The 18,039-nt window shown below is 38.7% G+C and overlaps 1 protein-coding gene across 7 annotated transcripts in view; it reads right to left on the minus strand.

Moving 5' to 3' along the window:
- Positions 1–17,387, minus strand: part of ect2 (epithelial cell transforming 2) — a 36,890-nt gene extending 19,503 nt beyond the window's left edge. For 2 of the 7 annotated variants that reach the window (XM_020081279.2, XM_020081276.2), the window contains exons 1-14: positions 17,016–17,157; positions 16,139–16,305; positions 14,895–14,974; positions 12,723–12,815; positions 9,504–9,686; positions 8,712–8,801; positions 7,221–7,328; positions 5,551–5,624; positions 3,956–4,086; positions 3,467–3,582; positions 2,723–2,785; positions 1,701–1,926; positions 1,352–1,525; positions 522–646 (exon numbers count right to left, since the gene is read on the minus strand). In XM_020081279.2, the coding sequence (XP_019936838.2) occupies positions 522–646; positions 1,352–1,525; positions 1,701–1,926; positions 2,723–2,785; positions 3,467–3,582; positions 3,956–4,086; positions 5,551–5,624; positions 7,221–7,328; positions 8,712–8,801; positions 9,504–9,686; positions 12,723–12,815; positions 14,895–14,974; positions 16,139–16,271 (1,596 nt within the window). In that variant the 5' untranslated portion in view covers positions 16,272–16,305; positions 17,016–17,157. Of the gene's footprint in view, positions 1–521; positions 647–1,351; positions 1,526–1,700; positions 1,927–2,722; positions 2,786–3,466; positions 3,583–3,955; positions 4,087–5,550; positions 5,625–7,220; positions 7,329–8,711; positions 8,802–9,503; positions 9,687–12,722; positions 12,816–14,894; positions 14,975–16,138; positions 16,306–17,015 lie in introns of all 7 variants that reach the window. The other 5 variants (XM_069522560.1, XM_020081278.2, XM_020081277.2 and 2 more) reach the window with 4 other exon arrangements.
- Positions 17,388–18,039: the final 652 nt, after the last annotated feature.

The following is an 18,039-nucleotide window of genomic DNA, read 5'->3' on the forward strand; positions in this document are numbered from 1 at the left end:
TATTAGCCAGCCTACAATCTTCGCTAAGATCTTCTGCCTTTCAGCAGAATCAGGGTGATTTTTGTCGAAAGTGGTGAATTTACTTTTTTTGAATTTAAGGCAGAGAGCACCAAGGAGGTAACTGTAATCACAGATTTAGTTCACCAGTGAGGAAAAGAAAACCAGAAAACCAGAAGACAATATACAGCAATAGAAAAAAAATAAAGGAAATATGTTTAAGATTGCAGATTGATAAATGAATGACGAAGAAGCAAATAAAAACTTGGGGAAGCTCCAAGACAGATAGTAAAAGAAAAAAGATTTTGAAGGGGAGGGAGACAGGGAGAGAAATGGTCAGGCAGGTCATTTTCTCCCTCACTGGTCAGCTGTCTGACTCTCTGCTGGGACCAACTGATAAGACAGGCCAAGTAAGAGTAAGCATGCACACATACACATACACACACCTTCACAGTTATAGCTAAGCTTGAAACTGTTGTCAGGGGTTAAAATGGTGCACATCGTGCAAACACACAGACAGCTACCTGGAGGATGGTGCTTAAAATGTCTACATAGTTGCTCTCAGTCTGGTAGAGCTCCTTGGAGACCTGCCACCTGGCTGACTGCTTGGACACAACCGGAGTTGAACTCCTGGATGGCTTCGTACTCTCTGGAATATCAAGAAAGGCAGAGAGGAAGAGTTTTAAATACAACACTGAAGCACAGACACTAGGTTGTTGGAATTCAAGCAATTCTAAGGAAGTGAGGGCTGAGTAGAAGCAGTAAATGATGATGAAATTATCTTGTGAAGATGTATCAAGAAGATTTCACTCCAAAAATGTAACCAGTCTAAAGAATTTGTTTTACGTTAACCACAAGGTGACAAAGATTTGCATAATGATGGAAATATGACATGTAACAAATAATAATATAAATAAATAATAAAATCTGCAAACATTAAAAATGACAAAAACATAAGATTTCCACTCCTTACAAATAGTCATTGGTGCAGCCAATATTTTAATGGAGGTACAACTGATAGATATTTTTCATTTATGGTATCTCTAATATAGGGGCAGCAGAACATTTGTTTTGCTAAACAAAAAAGTTTAAAAGATCAACGACAAAATGAGCTACTTTGACTTTTTCTATGCTAATTGCTAATTACAGTTTGTATAGTTCTAGGTGCTTTATTTTTTTCAGATCACCGAAGACGCTTGGGTCTTACTAAGTATAATCTGATGCTTCACAAAGAAAACTAGACTGATTAGTAATTAATAGTCCCAATGACCAAACTGATGTGTGACTATTAATATTGGCCTCAAACTGACCTGATATCTGCTAACAACAGCACAGTCCTGACACAGAACCTGACCTGAAGATGTTCTATGCTGTTCCTCTGGTGGTTGCAGGATACTTGCACTCAGGTAGGATCTCCACTGTCCCCTGTCTGTCCTAACCTTCTTGATCCTGTTGCTCCTTCTCCTCATTCTATCCGTGTTCACAGCACTGCCTTCTTTCCTTTCTGAACCGTTTCCTACTCTGCCTTCTACAATGAAGAGGTTTTAGTCTTGTTACTGTTATTTTATGAAGTCAGAATCAACCATATCTTTGAAGGTACTGCATTTTTTGCATTAGTATATCAGAGAAATAATAGAACCATCAACCAGAGAAAGTGGTTTCCAGAGTGCATAACACAGGTCATTTCCACTCCATCTTCTTACCTGCCAAGGCCTTGCATGTCTCTGGGGTGTTAGAGATGTCCAGCAGAGAGCCCATGGACAGGGAGTGCTCTGCTGATGGCCTCTTGCGTGGTGGAGGGAAGGGGGAGATCTCTGTCTCCTTAGTGAACTGTGCCAGCGTGTCCTTGATGCGCCGACGCTTACGGTTACTGCTTGGTGTTGTGAGGGACAGTAGAGACACTGCCTTCTTCATGGCTGGACTGTCGTTCTGAGGTACAAAGGGACAAAAGGTGCAATATATGAGAACAAGATAAATATAAGATTAAAGTGACAAGAGGGTCTCGAAAATTATGCTATGGGAAAATGTGAGGGGAAACAATTAATCAATTTTAATGCACTGACTAAACTGAGTCTTGAGATCAACTGTGTTGCGCCAGTTAGGAAAAACCCTAAAGGTGTCGTAATGCTTTGAAACTACAATGACTGATTACGTTTATTACACATGCTAGGATGGGGCTAATAAAATGTGCAAGACTGTACACTATGGGCCTGATCTACTAAAGGTGTTTGCATGTAAAAAAAACATCCAAGCTGATCTACTAACGGTGCGCGCTGAGGATTGCGTGCAGAGTAACACGTGCTGGCCTTTTCAGAGATCAGTAGATGTCTGAAAGCAGCTTCAGTGTGAGCTTGTCAGATTGTGATGAATGTAAACAGCTAAATATATGTGAGGACAGCTCGTGCTCCTACATTTATTGAAAATGCACTTCTGCAAGGTTTTAAATGTTATCTTTTCTTCCTTTTGTTTTATATGAACACTAATTTCCCCCGTCATTTCACACAGGCCAGTGTATTCTGTGTGATTTTATTTTTATAATGTATTCTAATTGTTTCAGAAATCAGTCAATCAAATTTGTGTTTACTGTCATTCAGACTCGAATAATGTTAATACACAAGTCAACCTAATATAAAACATAGGTCTGGTCGTTCCTTAACTTTTCAATGACAAATTTTTACGTTTTATATCCTTAATACACAAACATTAATATTACCCATACTCTCACCTTCTCGTAGAGGTACATGGACTCTCCAGCCCGAGCATCCATCTGAATACTTCCCCAGAACCACTGCCACAGAACAGAGAAACATGTTTTCAATGGATTAGGACAGAAGTAAGAGGAAAAAATGATTTCTGATACAGTGCACTTTCCTTTGAAAAACAAAACAAAAAAACAATGAGACTGACAGAGTGAAGAAAAGACCATATTGACTCTGGGTTATAACTACAGCTAAACCACCACTCCACCTTGGTTCAAATTATTCATTCGCTGGAAGGGAAATCAATTATTGATAGCCATCTCTGACAGCACAGACAGAAAGAGGGAGACTATATCGATTGAGGTTTAACCTAAAAGAAATCCTGATCGGATGATCATTTCGTATTCTGTTTAGGAGAAAAAAATGGAGGGGGTTCATTATTGTGTGTGTGTGTGTGTGTGTGTGTGTGTGTGTGTGTGTGTGTGTATATCCTCCTTTAGCAAAACCAGCCAGAGTTTTCCAATTATTTTCTTAAGTCAAGACACTGCTGCCCAGTATCAGACATGTTTGTCTCCAGAAGCAGTGCTGAAATGAACTTAACTTCTTTTGATTCAAGGATGTTTAGTGGCTTTTAGATCTATTAAAAAAACCCACACATTTTACTCTCCTTTCTTTGTGAACTTTCATTCAAAATGATACTACTTTTCATATTTTATAAATATTTGAACATCTTCAGTTTCAGTGATGACGCCACAAACTTAAAGACCTACCTCCTCTTTGACCACAAAGAGTTTCTTGGAGGGAGTAAATGGCAGATCCTTTACTGATTTCTCCTCCACCACCATGTGTGTACAGCTGTCATCTCCAACCTCAAGATATTTACCACCTTAGACAAAGAAGAAGACAAAGAGAAGCGTTTCAAAGAAATATATACATACACATGCAGTGCTGAGCTCAAGTATTTAGATAGGTCTTTTATTTTCTAATATTTCAAGTATATCACATTACAGAGCCAAAATTGTAATTTGAGGAGGTTTAAAAAATATATATTAAGAATTGTGAGGGAGAGCAGATTGATGATGTTGTTATACACAGAGTTGGAGATATAGATGGTATAATGTTAAACCCTTTTCCAAAAAGGAAAGCCGCAAAATGCAAGTCTGATCACTGAACAGCTTCAGTATCTCCGATACATTGCTTCCTACAGCAACACGACTGCAGAGATACTAAGAGAGATTCTTGTGTGCTGCAGCACTGACCATGTTTAAGAGTGCGCTCCTCCATGTTGGCCTTCTCCTCTTCAGAGAAACCCAAAAAACTCAGGGTGCAGTCCTGGAAGGGAGGAACTTTGAACTCTGTTCGAAATTCCTCTTCTCCAGCATGGAAGTGCCTGAACACATGAGGGAGAAACAAGGTCATCTCATACCGTGCCTTTATTTCAACAACTGGGTTTGTGTTCTGGCAAAGATCTTTTCATTCGCACAAAATGCCTGTGAGTGTGCACATCAAATAATTGTTTTTTTATCTTCTGTGGTAGATCAGACAAAACCTGAAGAATTGCACTGAGACACTGAAGTTTTTTGATTTTATTTGAATTAGTCTCGCTAGGTTACTGAGTCCAGTTTGTGGGACAAAAAGGTAATTTTTTATTTTTTTAAATTACATCTACAACACAAAAGTGTGTATAAAGTGAAGTCTGAATACTTTCTGAAGCCATTGCATGTTGGTAGGTTACATCACGAGACAGCAATACTGACTAAAGTGGTCAACAAACTATATCTCAAATTGTAGTCCCTGTCCACTTGAAGGCGTCACATAATACCATTACAAAGGATATGTGCTTATATTCAGTTATAGGGCTGGGCAATTAATTGAAAATGTTTCGAACCTGACATTTATAACCTCTGACCGACCAGATTTCGCTCATGTCGGTTGAATCATCCTGCTGCATGTCCTCCCTGCCTGGCTGTGCATATTTTAGAATGCCAACGAGGAACCACTCTCTCTGCTGTACGTATTTCTTTGTACATTTGCTTTACTTTGGCATAAATATAAGTGAAAAATGTCATATCGCGTCCTGAGAAGCTTTTCAGGAATTTGCACCCACAACAGTGAAAAAAAAAACCTCTTATATTTTGTAATGGACATCACAGTCAGTTTTTGGGGACACAATCCCAATTAAACTCTTTTAATAATTGGTGTGTGTTGTTACACTCTGATAAAAAATGTATAAAACAAGTTGATATCTGGCACATTGACATAACAGGTGGAGCTGACTAAATCCAGCACGCTTAATTTTTCCTGAGACACTTAATCCATGGAATGAAAGTTTAACTTGGAATTCTCAACCATGAAATTGATGTGACGCAATCAGTGAGAGACGAGACGTCTCACACTGCTGGAGCTGTTGGAGTCGCAGAGAGTGTTTTTCTATAGTCCACTCACAGCTGCACAGCAGTATTGGGTGAAATGTCTTCTCTCACACACAATCTTTCACTGAATACAGATACTGGCTTGCAGAGAGCACACAAAGCAGACAACAGTTTCACTTTGGCCTGCAGCAAGAGCTGATATAACCTGCTGCTGCTTGTCATTTTAACCTGGTACGCCTGCTAAAAATGAAAAGATGCCACCTGAATGCTTTGTGCATTGCTTTTTACTGAAGATAAAGAGAGTTCAAGTTGGAGCTTAGTACATATGTGTATTATATTGCTAACCTTGATGTGAGAATTCCTCTCACTAGTGCCCCAGATTAACTTTTTACAATGACACAGTCTAATTTTCATTTGCATATAAAACACAAGTTTCAATAGCATTATGAATCATAGGATTCCTTCAAGGATTTTCAACTCACACGTCATTTCTTCTCTCCCAGGCCATATGAATCCACAATGGAGTGAGGATGGGTGTCCCCAAACACACCGCAAGCTGAGAGGTGAGGGCAAAATAAAACACAACAAAGAGAGAGAGAGGGGAGGAAAGCAAAAAAACCCAAATGAGTAAACAGAGGGAGACATAATAACACAAACAAGGACAAGAGTTTTTCCACTTCACGGTTTTCAAACTAGAAGACCTTGAAATAGTTCCAGTACAACAATCTCCCCAGGCTGTTTTCATTCCTTCTGATCGCTCTGTCACTCAGAATCAACAAACAGTTTCCACTTTAGACACAAAATGTGTGACAGGCTACATCATTAAAACAAAGGGTTTTTTCATCCTTTTTAACATCACACTTTAAAATGGAAAACAGTCTTGACTGCATGTCACAATACCAGCAAGTTCCTACTGCATTTGTTTTGTTCTGCTGGAACCGAATATGCATTGCACAAAACTTTGATGAGAAAAAAAATGTGTGATGGGGTGAAAACAAGAAGGAAGATGCTTCAACAGGGTGTTCGAGAGGTAAAAGTAAAGTGAAGACGTGGGGGAGACAGAAACAAAATTAAATTGAACATCGTTTTCATGAATGATTGAAAGAGGTAAAACATCAATCATCTGTATCGAGAAATATAATGTCAGTCTAATCATCTATTTATCAATTTATCTCTGTGTATCCCTATAGAAAAAGCCAAGTATTCATCTTGGTTTAAAAAGGATCCAACTGGGATGAAATGACCACTTTCTGACATCAGATTTAGAAACTGGGATTCAAGCTAGTCTGAGACCAACTAATAATTTCCTGCTCTTTCGGTTTGTTTAACTAGAAAAGAGAAACAGTGTAATACAATCAGGAGAGGAGGTGTAAAACAAAAAAACATCCAGATGGATGAAAAAAGGAAAAAGAATGGCTTTGTAATTGCATCTTTCTGAACATGACAAAGTGCTGCAGCGACATTGTTTGCTGGTAAAGTTTCAGGTTTAATTTTCATTTTGGCTCCTTCATTTCCATTTCACATTGATCTGTTTTAAACTTCTTGCACGCGTTTCTGTGTCAGCACTATTCTGATCTTGATGGATTGTTAAGATTTTGGGCAGTGCTTCTATTATTCCTTATGTGCCAGACCACCACCAATGAGTGAATAAATACTGCAGTAACACTACACAAACATTTATCTTGGTATTTCCTCTTCTTTTCTGCCGATGTACTCAGTAAAAACTGCTTTGGTGTTTTATGTCTGTCAAATGTATTTAAATGATAGTAAGTACAACACCTCACATGCACAGATAAGTGAATAATGCTGACATCACAGACTTTACATTATTCTACTAATTCCATGTAGGAATGGGAATAAATATCAACTATTGATTATTTATAAATGATAGTTTGATTTACCATGCAGATGGTTGCTACAATGTTTTAACTGCAATTATATTAAATAATGTAATGTATAATATAGGTTAATTTGTCTTTAAAATAATAATCTAATGTAATTTATTAGAGTGGTAAAGGTGACATTTTTTTTGACAATATTGCCCAGCTCCACTGAACAGTGATATATTCTGACAGATGAAGACAGAGTACAAAGAATACAAGATTAATGGGGAAAAAAAACCAAAAGAGAGAAGTTGACAGAGTAGACCTACCCTGTATTTCTCCCCATGAGTGGAGTAGGCGATGAGATGAGTGACCTTGGTGCTGAAGTCTTTCCGGATGGTTCCTCCCATGTGATGAACCAGATTCACCAAGTTCTTCTACATGGACAAATAAAAATACCACATACAAGCTGAGCACAAAGTGGGAAAATAAATATCAATAAGGAATATGACAGCATGTAGGTTGTTTATACTGCTATTAATGAATTACTCAGGTGCCACAAGCTTTGCACAACCTGGATTTAGGAATTTTCAGCCATTCTCCTCTGCAGATTTTCTCAAGCTGTCAGTTTGAGGGGAACTTGTTTTGGTGGAACATTCATATGTGGGTAGGAACTTGAAGGCAAACATTTTTCCTCACAAAAACAGTGAACGACATTGAGACTTTGTGAGAACTTGCTTTTAGTTTTGAGTTTTATTTTTTAAGAGGGTCTTTGTTGAGCTTGAGCCCTCTAGAAACATGAAACAGTATCATATCATGCTTGATTCATTACTTGTTATCATGGAGCAACAGGAGCTACAACCAATATGAACAATTGCCTGGTTTGATAATGTAAAGTGAAATTTAACTTTTTCATTTTATCCCTTTTTAATGGAAGTTTAAACTTTTTTAATAGAAACCAGTGATGAATATAAAGTGTTTTTAATGCAGACATGTTGCAGGGACCAATTCATTAATCATACTACTGTGAATGTATGAATCAGAAGGAGATGGGATGTGAATTTGTGGTACTGCTAGTGCCTGTGGTTTTGCTCTATTTTGTGCTTTAGTGTTTCACTTCTTTAGTTCTCCCCAGGCTTTCTTCCTGATCCATGTGGATAAAATGGCTCACAACAATCCTGCAGTAGGGTCTCCCTCTTCAAAGGGTTTAACATTCAGTTATTGATGAAACTGTTTTGCAGAGCGGTCAACTTTATTGGCATTTTGATTAATGTAGTTGGCAGAGCTGTTGAGTTGTGTTGAGCTGTATCAAGTGGTGTTTCTAGGACTCAGCCCTTTTGATCTAAATTAGGTGGACAAAATATAAATCAATCAAAATTTATTTGTATAGCCCATATTCACAAATCATTATCTGCCTCATAGAGTTTAACAATCTGTACAAGGAGCAACATCCTCTGCCCTTACTCCTCGACTAGAGTGAAGGAAAACTACCAAAAAAGAGTCACCTCTCCCAGAACACATCAGAAATGCTTCTTACTATAACTATACTTTTCAGGACAATATTAATTATTGCATGACTGCTATATTTGATTGCATTAGTTTCTGATCTGTAAACCTAATGAACTGGCAATTTGGAATGTATATACATTAAATCTGCAATTACTGATTACTTTCCAATATATCAGCCATAGCTATTTATCTGTGTCATGAACACCTATATCCATTACACCCTCACAATAAAAAAGACTATGTGATGTTAAGAGCACAGATCTTTTAACAAGAATTAAGAACTAATAAAGTACCTCTGGTAATAAACTCACCATTTCCTCTTTGTTCCTGAAGCCGGTGAAACACAGTGACAGGTTAAGCATGGTGGTGGAGTAGAGAGGACGGCATGAAAACTGTAGAGGCTATGGAAAAAGATTTAAAATTACAACTTTACATGTTACTTTCTTTGGTATTATATTTTTACAATGTACAAAACTACGACAGAATAATAACAAGAATCTGGATGCTTATCCAATTCAATCTAAAATAGGGGAAGAAAAAGAAAATTGAACATAACATACAACACTTTTTTGTCAAATAAATGCTTGCCATGGTGAAAGATTGCAAAATGGCCCAACCCCCCTGACTTATGATGCTCTGCAATATGATCTAAACGCAGGTACAGTACAGTCTTCAGCTGACAAATGGGCAGAGTGCTATCATATTGATAGCAGACACAGTCAGGACACACTGCTTGTCTTCAACATTAGCGTGACAGCACAGCAGGGGGGGCAGCACCTGCTCATCAACCAGTTCAGAGTCATAAAGCCTTCTCTGCGTCTGCACCCTGCTTTCTAAAATTCAAACTTCCTGTCAGGCCTGTTTTTGGTGGGTCCTCCCCACACGACAAGCAGACAACATATTTTCCCGAACTGATTATTGCTGAGTAGAGCTGTACATTTTAAACTTGATGGTTAAAAAGGCTGAAGAACCATCATTCTGACCAAGGTGGGGAAAATGCTGCATTTACCATATTTGTATCAATTGAATTACTTCATAAATTTGGTGTAACTGGCTCGACAGATTTCATGCCCTTGATTCTTTGCTGCGAGTCAACAACTTACTTCTTCCTTCGCAGCACAGCGCAGCAAAACCGGAGGCCCAATAATGCGGTTGTCACGTTTATAGAGGTAGGTGTAGTCCGGACAATCAAAGTCTGTGAGGACAAACACTGTCTCAAAATCTGTGCCGTCTTCATCTCCAAACTCCTTGACATTGTCCGACGTTATGCACGGGGTGTTGATGTCCTGGAGAGGAAGAACAACAATATTTTTAAGCCCACAATCAATCTGCAAATGACAAGAGATACAGTACGCAAGTTTGCCTTGTTAGTAAGACTGTAGCTTAATTAGTAGTTAATTCAATTATAATAGAATTATCTTTGTAGTGAATAAAAATTATTTAATTTAAGGGTTTCAAAAGAGTGGAATTATTTTCTTGACTGTCAATCAATCCTTTAAAAAAAATACAAAACAAACAATATAAATTAATCTCCAACACGCTGACGCAGATTGATATATGTGTACAGTAGTTTCAATTTCAAAGCTGCACTTGGAAAGAGAACTCCACATGTATTATGGACTTATTGAGTTGTTATGCTGGTGAATCCAAGAGTCAATAGTCAATCTGTTTGTGGCTTCTGTCATTACCAAGTCCTACGAATAATATTTGCTTTGGCTGCTAAATGCTGGACACTCCTCAGCTGCTGATCACTTAAGGTGCTGTATGGTGATGGGCAGGTAGTTTACAGTGGGTTTACTAGAGACTCATGGTGCTGGCAACGAGCTGATGACAGCTGTGAGACAAAAGCGAAGCAGTAATTTAACAGGCCTTTTCTCAACATGGAGAATATTACTGGTTATGCACCCTGGGGCATCTCTGTAGTGCCACAGTGCTTCATTTATTATGGTTTGCTCTGTCACATTTGAACAATCAAACATTTTACCCATGATCTTGAGATTGCAAATGGAAAGATTAGCTATTTGGATTACGTGTATTGTTCAACCGTAATACTGAGTGGTAGTTTAAGGAACCTACTGAGTCAGGAAATAACTTTGAATGCGACAAGTGAAGCCTTTTACCCAGTGACTTCAAACATGGTCCAAAATGTGTTATGATTGAGCGGTAAAAAAGTATTTGCCGGTAACTGTTGGGTGCTATAGTTAAGCAAATTTGTTTAAAGACTTTTTAAATCCATGGAATAAGCAACAAGTTGGTGTAAGTGGGATCGAGTCAATATTGAGGTGTTTGTTTAACTTTTTCAAGAACAAAATTGATTGGGTTTTAAAAATCACTGTCAAAACTTCAGTAAAACCAATTCATGGTTAATTGTGGTGTTATTCGCAGGATTTCTGAGTGAAGGACTTTCATTGTTATTTTGTGAAATGATTTCTTCCTATCAACGCACCAAGATAAATAGTTGTTGAAAGGACTACACTACACAATCAGACTTTTACACATATAAGCATAATATTCTCCCACACTGCAAAACACTCAGGTCTGCCACATGAAAACAATCATTCCAAAGCCACAGATTCAAACATCTCTGCTCTGATTCAGTGAGCAAAAATGAAATCACAGATAAGCTTTGAGGCTGCTTGTGTGTAAAGCAGGGAGAGCAGGAGAGGTGAATTTACTCATGCTACCTGTTAACCTGACTCTATAACAACCTATAAAACAAACTAACAGAAATTAGTTCCAGTAGGTGACACAGGACAAAAGGCAGAAGAACTGGTGAGTTAAGTGCACACACACATAAAAACACAGTTACAAACGACATTTGTTATTGCACTGTTAGGATACAGTTCTTTGGACAACTCTGTGTTAGAGGAATAGTTAAACATTTTAGGAGGCACACTTTTTGCTTTCTTTGTAAAGAGGAGATTATAAGATCAATACAAATATGTCTATGACTTAAATTCAGAGCTGAGGTCAGGATGCGTTTTCCCTGTTGTAAAAACCCTAGACAGATGGAAACAGCTTTTGTGGTTGCACACTTCATAAATGCACCATTTCTACAGCTTAAGAATAAATACATTAGCTCTTGTTTGAGTCTATCTACAAATAAAAATGTCTATCTTGAGCCAGCAGAAAGAGACAAGGAAGCGATCCTTCCATCTGCAGAGAAACGCTTACTATTACGTATTACTACCTGGAGAATGTGCCTTTCAAACAGCAATAAGCCCAAAGAGCATCTGGCTATTTAAGGAAATAGGAGATGGCCTTAAAACAGGATCACTCACTGTTCTCAATCAATTTTTATAGAATCCAATTGCTAGAATTTTGAATAAGTGATAGTAAATCAGTGTGATACAAACTACTGAAAATGAAAGAAACCATATTTGGAGAAAAAGTATTTAGGCGTACAATCCCATATGCTGGAGGGATCACAATGTTTTGGCTTCACTTTTAGAAACTGCTCTATTGTCTGTTTGTATTTACAGTCATTGTGCACTTAGTTCAATGACATAGAGACGCACGAGTCCACAGCCATTTTGGAGGATCTGTGGGGTTGCACTCAGGCACAGCAGGAGTATGGTGGTTGCCAGATTTTAGTACTAGACCAAAACCCTCAGGAACAAAATCTGGTAATCCATGCTTTAGTGGGGGAACTGCATACAAGTTCTGGCCAGAGGGATGAATGGATGTTTGTAGAGGCATAGTTCAAATGCACTACTCTTCTGAAAATACAAATCACTACTTTTAAAAAAGACAATTTGTCCTGTAAATTAGTACATTTTGAGGTTTTGTTTGTATGTTAGTGTATTTTTTTAACTCTAGACTAAGCAAGGCTAGCTGTTTCCTCTGCTTTTAGGGTCGCTAAGCTAACCACATCCTGAAATCATTGATCTTCTTCTGTCATTCTCAAAAAGAAATAAATTTACACATTGCCACTGAACAGACTTCAAGGTCGGTCTGAGATCTTTTGTGTGCAAATTGCTTTTTTCTTAGTTATATTTACAACTCTAACATTAACAGCTAGAAATTAGCCCTTTTAAAATGCCATGATGCTAAATAGAAAGCCTTTGAAACAGGTTTTCATATTACAGCTTAGCCTAGTAAGTTGCATTGACATATGAGTGCAAATCTCTGTTAAGGAGCAGTCCACATATTCAGTATTACATCACATTTTTAAATATTCACCCAAAACTCTATTTTCCATCTGTGAGTTGGCCATGCACAATGATTAAGTGAGTACCCAGTGTGGATTAAGACTCATGCAGCACCTCCCAAAGTTCCCATCAAAGTGACAGTCATTCGAAGAGGCAGAGACTGTACTGTACCATATTGACTATAGATTTTATCATCATTTTCTCCTCGGCGCCCGCCTCGCCTTCTCTTATCTTTACCACTGGTACCTCCATTACTCTGACGGCCTGTAAAAACCAACCAGCAGGAAGTGGATGTTAAACACTGTCATTTGAAATAAGTGCAGAATGAAAAAATTGAGAAAAAGGAGATTGGGAGAAAATGAGAAACAAAGAAAGAGTAAAAAAAGAAAGCTGGAGACAAATTCATACAAATCAACCTCACATGAAGACAGAAGAGAGGATGTTTGAGTGTAGGGATGAAGGGGAGTGGGTGGTGAGAAAGAGAAGGGGTGGAGCCCTTGTCCTTGCAAAGTCTAAAGACGGTGACTTCAAACAACTATCAGGCTCCAGGGGGCTAGGCTTGGGAGAAGAAGTTTACATTCAAAATTAATATAAAAGTTCAAAGCCGTTGGGAGGGAGGAGGAAGAGAAGGAAACAGAAAAGGAAGGGGACGTGAAGAAATGGTGGGGGGGCCCCCTCGATTTCTGTGGGTTGACTGAGTGATGGCGGTGGGCGGTCAGGCAGACAATCGGGAGCACTCTGATGGAGCTGTCGGCAGATGTCTTTGGATGTGGCTGTGCTGCAGATTGGCAGGGAGAAATAGATGATTTAAGCAGGAAGCCTTCAGAAGTGACAGGACTCAGGAGACCCGGGGAGGAAGTCATTCTCGCAGCACTTAGTCAGCTGCCACACCTCCAAATCACCTTCACGTGGTACTACTCAAAGACACAAAACTAGATGCTGCTCACTGGAGCAGACACAAACACGTCTGATTGACACATAAATATTCCTGTTAAAACAAAAAAAACATGCAGGTTTCAACAGAGTGATCCGGCACATTTTGTTTTGTGAAAGAAAAATAATAACCTGGGTTTTCTTGGTTCAGTTCAAAAAAACTAAATAACTATGTGGGCTATTATTAATGAAATTAGTCACAAATAAAAGTTGACAATTGTACGAGAATCACAGGGAGTATATGGTCTTCCTAGATGTGAGAGTCCACTGATGGTCGATAACAGACATTTGGAGAGGTAAGAAAGCAATTTCTTTGCAGAAGTGGTTACGGCTCTGCAGGCTGCTAAATATTACACCAGGACCCCCTGTATAAACACGCCTCATCTCCATAGACGAGCAGGAGGTGTGTGTGTGTGTGTGTGTGTGTGTGTGAGAGAGAGAAAGAGATTAGAGGAAACACATTGTTACTAAAAAAAAAATAAAGCTACTTTTCTTTTCTAAACTAACATAACATAACATAGCTGTTGAACCAAACACAACAACTTCCCAGATCCATCCCTTGAGGAACAATCTTGCCTGTCCCTGAAACATTGAACTGTAACTTGGGTCTGAAACAGTGCTATCAATGGAGTGCAGAGGGACGTCCAGTCAGACTTGGGTCTCAACACACTTGTGGCAGCAAACAATATGTGTGGAATTACTTAAACATGAAATTGAAAGAGGTTTATAAAAAAACTATTGAATGGATTTCCATGAAATTTGGTGGAAGGATGGGACAAATCTTGGCATCCAGTCAGTAGCTCAGCTACTTTGGACTGAACAGCTCAACAACTCATGACATGACACGATATGATTGTGTGAGGGAACATTTTCCCTCTGATTAAAAAACAGCGCCAAGTAGAATTTGTTGTATTCTATCCATGCAGCAGCCAAAAGGAATATTATATCTTTAAAAATGACATGAAAGAAAGAGAAATCATATGGAATGGACAGAATTTTCAACACACAGAAACAGGAAATGATGCTTTTAAAACATAATATACAAAACAGTCAGTAGCACATTACTTTCTCAGTAATGTTTGCATGATTACATATAATAATAATATATCTAATTCAAAAGCAGGATGCATTCTTTCAATCTTATTGTTCAAATGATTTGTATTTTAATTTCTTCAATGAAAGATGATGAATGATATTTAGGTACCTTGTCATTCTAATTCAGACTCTGAACACTCACAGGAGCAAAGGCGTTCATCTATCGACTGTTTTAACCCAGAAGCATCAGCGTGCCCTTCAAAACAGAGTTTCAATGTCCTACTTATCAAATCATGAAAAGCAGTCATGTCTGCCCCCTTAATAGAAACCAGTGGACCACAGTGGACTGTCAGGGTTAATAGAGGAATGCTGTACCTGCAGTGCTTTGACCAGTGCTCCATTTCTGCCGGCTTCTCCCACCAGAACAACCCTTGTCTCCACTTTTGGCAGCATATCTGAGGGAGCAACAGAGGGACAGAGTGAACATGGAGGACAGGGGAATGTAACACACCTACACTCATACCTTAATAGAAGCCAGTGGACCACAGTGGAAGAAAAGAAAAATTGGAAAAGAGACCGATCAAGAAGCATGTCATCTCCGGGAGATGATGAGAGTTTTCTCATTCTGACCGACAAGGCAGGGGCCCCAGTCAGACAATACACTTTTATAATTGATAAAGAGCAAGAGAAAAAGAAGACTGCATAGAAATTAGGTTATTAATATACAAGTAACAGAGGAGCCCAACATATAGTATAATCCCTTTAGGAGAACATGAGAACTAATTTCAACTCCCAAATAAAAACAGATGATATGATATTTTGAAATAACATATTAGCTACTGCTACTAGACTATTAAAAATACTTTGAATTACTCATTTTTTCATACCATCACCAGTCAATCTATTTAAGAGTCACTGTCGGTAGCGTTATATGAGGAAAGCAACACTTCCAGTACTAAGACAATACTTTTGGAGGCAAAGTTGCATGCAGAGTCACGTTACTTTAGTGGCCGGCCAAATTCACAAAACAAAAACTTGAGCTTAAATAGATGTGAACTCATCTACACTTGTTACACATTTTAGTAATCCTTAACTTAAGTGACTGCAGATATAACTTGTTTGTTTCTGAGTATGTATTTCTGTTGTGTGAAATAAAAGAAAATGAAGTGCATCACCAGATATCAGTTTTATTACCCTGCCGTCTTATACATTGATCTGTCACTACTTTATAAAAACATACTACATTTGAAATAACTAATTTTCTAAATTCTTCAGTGCCATCATTACATTTCACATTATTATTTCCCCCCTTAGATGGAGCAGCGGTTCCTGGAAAATAACTAATGAGTTAATTCTTCACCCTCCAGGAGAATCCTGGCTCAAAGATTAGAAGTTTAAATGGGTCCACCAAACTAAAACTGCCTCTAATGCTGAATTCCACAAACACACATGCTATGGTGCATTCCATCATACAAGTTGAAAACAGTTCCCACAAAATGTACCCATTTTAATATTTAAACCACAGCAGCAGCTTAGTTGGGGGACATTGGAGATTAGAGAGAATTAGGGACAGGAGAAGAAGCAAGAGAGGAAAAAATAGTGACCCAATGCAGACTGACCTTCCCCATCTTCAGATGCCATGCCCAGAAATACATGGTCCTTGGTGGTTTCGCCGATCCTCGAATCATAGACCGAAGAATCCACCAACAGGCTCCGAGCTGTCCCCAAAGTCACTATGCTGCTGTCAGCCATGGCAGGAACCTAAGGAGGCACCAAACTGTCCAAACTATCAAAAGTTACAGGGAATGAACAGAGGGAGACACAGAGGGAGAACACAGTAAGTAGGGAGAAAGTACAGCAACAAGGAAAAAAAGGAGAAGGGTGACAACTGTCAAACCAAAGGCAAATAACACTTGGCAAGACTTCAAACACAAATACTGCCTGAGTTTGACAATTCAACTGGAGAGAAAGCAACATGTTTGGGAACTGTGATAACTTTGGTAGAAACCAGGCAGGGTGGATGGAAAGTTTGTTTCTGAAACTTTGCATTATGCTGGGTTGTTTACATAACAGCAGCCGTGAAACTGTATCTGCCAGGCTTAATGAAAAGTAGGTGTCAGTGCAGATTAGTGGTGTTGAGACCAGGAAGAATCTCAGTGTTGACAACTCCTTCAATCACATTGGTGGTTATGACTAAATCAGACTGTTACAACGTTACAGAAGCGTATTTGATTCAAAAACTAATTAGGTTTATTGATGTGAAGTTATAACTAACGTCACTTTTACCTGCTCTCGTGTTCACAGTTTCTTACTGTGATGTGAAACAACACTGATAAGTTAGCAGGAGTATTATCATCAACCTAATCTCACGGCCAGTTAACGTTAGCTGCTTAGACAGTGCCACCACATTCCTTTACCTACGTGACCAGAAGTCGTCTTACGTTAGATGGTTAGTGTTCGTGCAAGAGTAAGAAACTCAAAGCAGACCGAACTCACCGCTTGTTTTAGTGGATACGACCTGAGAGAACTAGTTGAACACACGGAAAAGAACCGTAAAACGGAGCCTTCGGATACAAACCGGCTGCTCAGCCAGTCAAAGAGAATTAGCTCTCCAGCTAACGTAGCTAGCTTCCGGGCTAGTAAGTCCACAACACTACGAACAAGTCCTGGTGAATCCTCTTCGGTCCAAAACTGTCCTCACAGATAAAGTAACATGTCTCCGTTGAACTTCGAGCCCGTATCAACACATTGTTGTTGTTTCTGTGTGGAAACAGGCAAACTGCTCGAAGTGTGGCCGCTTCAGTCCGCAGACAGCAAACAACTTCATAATGGCCCAGAGAAGGTGTCAGCCTGCTGCCCAATTCAAAAAGCAAGGAAAACAACGGTGCCGCGCGCTCATTGGTCAACAGAGCCCCGAGCGCCAGCGGCTTCCGCCCTGCAAGGCCGCTGATTGGTCCGTTCATTCAAATCTCGATGCTCACTGCTGTTCTGACGAGACATGCCCCTTCACGTGCTGTGGGAGATATGAAACACTTGATCTTCTGGACAGAGCAACATCAACTAATTCATAATTAGAAAATTAATTATTCCATTTTAATTCAGTCGAAATAATTCAACGACAAGTCCACGGATATAAAATTAATGATATTTTCTAGCTTCATGACTTCATGTACAATGCAACTAACAGGTTTCTATTATTCTATCATTATTGAATTAATTTAAAGAAAATACTGCTTTCTATTCTGCTGCTGTCTATTTATTATCCACAAAATGTTGATGCAACATTTACCAAAAATGTTTATGGGTCTATTTTCCCTGACAAAAACAGCTGACCTGACTTTACTTAGTGAAGTAAAGTGCGCAAGGATTTGGATATTTTTACTTTAAACATTGTCAAAGGACAGGTTCTTTAAAATAAAAGTCAATTTAAATCACTGCTTTCCAAAAATGTATCCTGGCTTTTCCTCTGCAGATCCAGATCACTTCTTAATTTCATGCTGATTTTGTTCATATTCCAGGG

Source organism: Paralichthys olivaceus, chromosome 3 (genome assembly GCF_024713975.1).
Source record: "Paralichthys olivaceus isolate ysfri-2021 chromosome 3, ASM2471397v2, whole genome shotgun sequence".
NCBI classification, from domain to species: Eukaryota; Metazoa; Chordata; class Actinopteri; order Pleuronectiformes; family Paralichthyidae; genus Paralichthys; species Paralichthys olivaceus.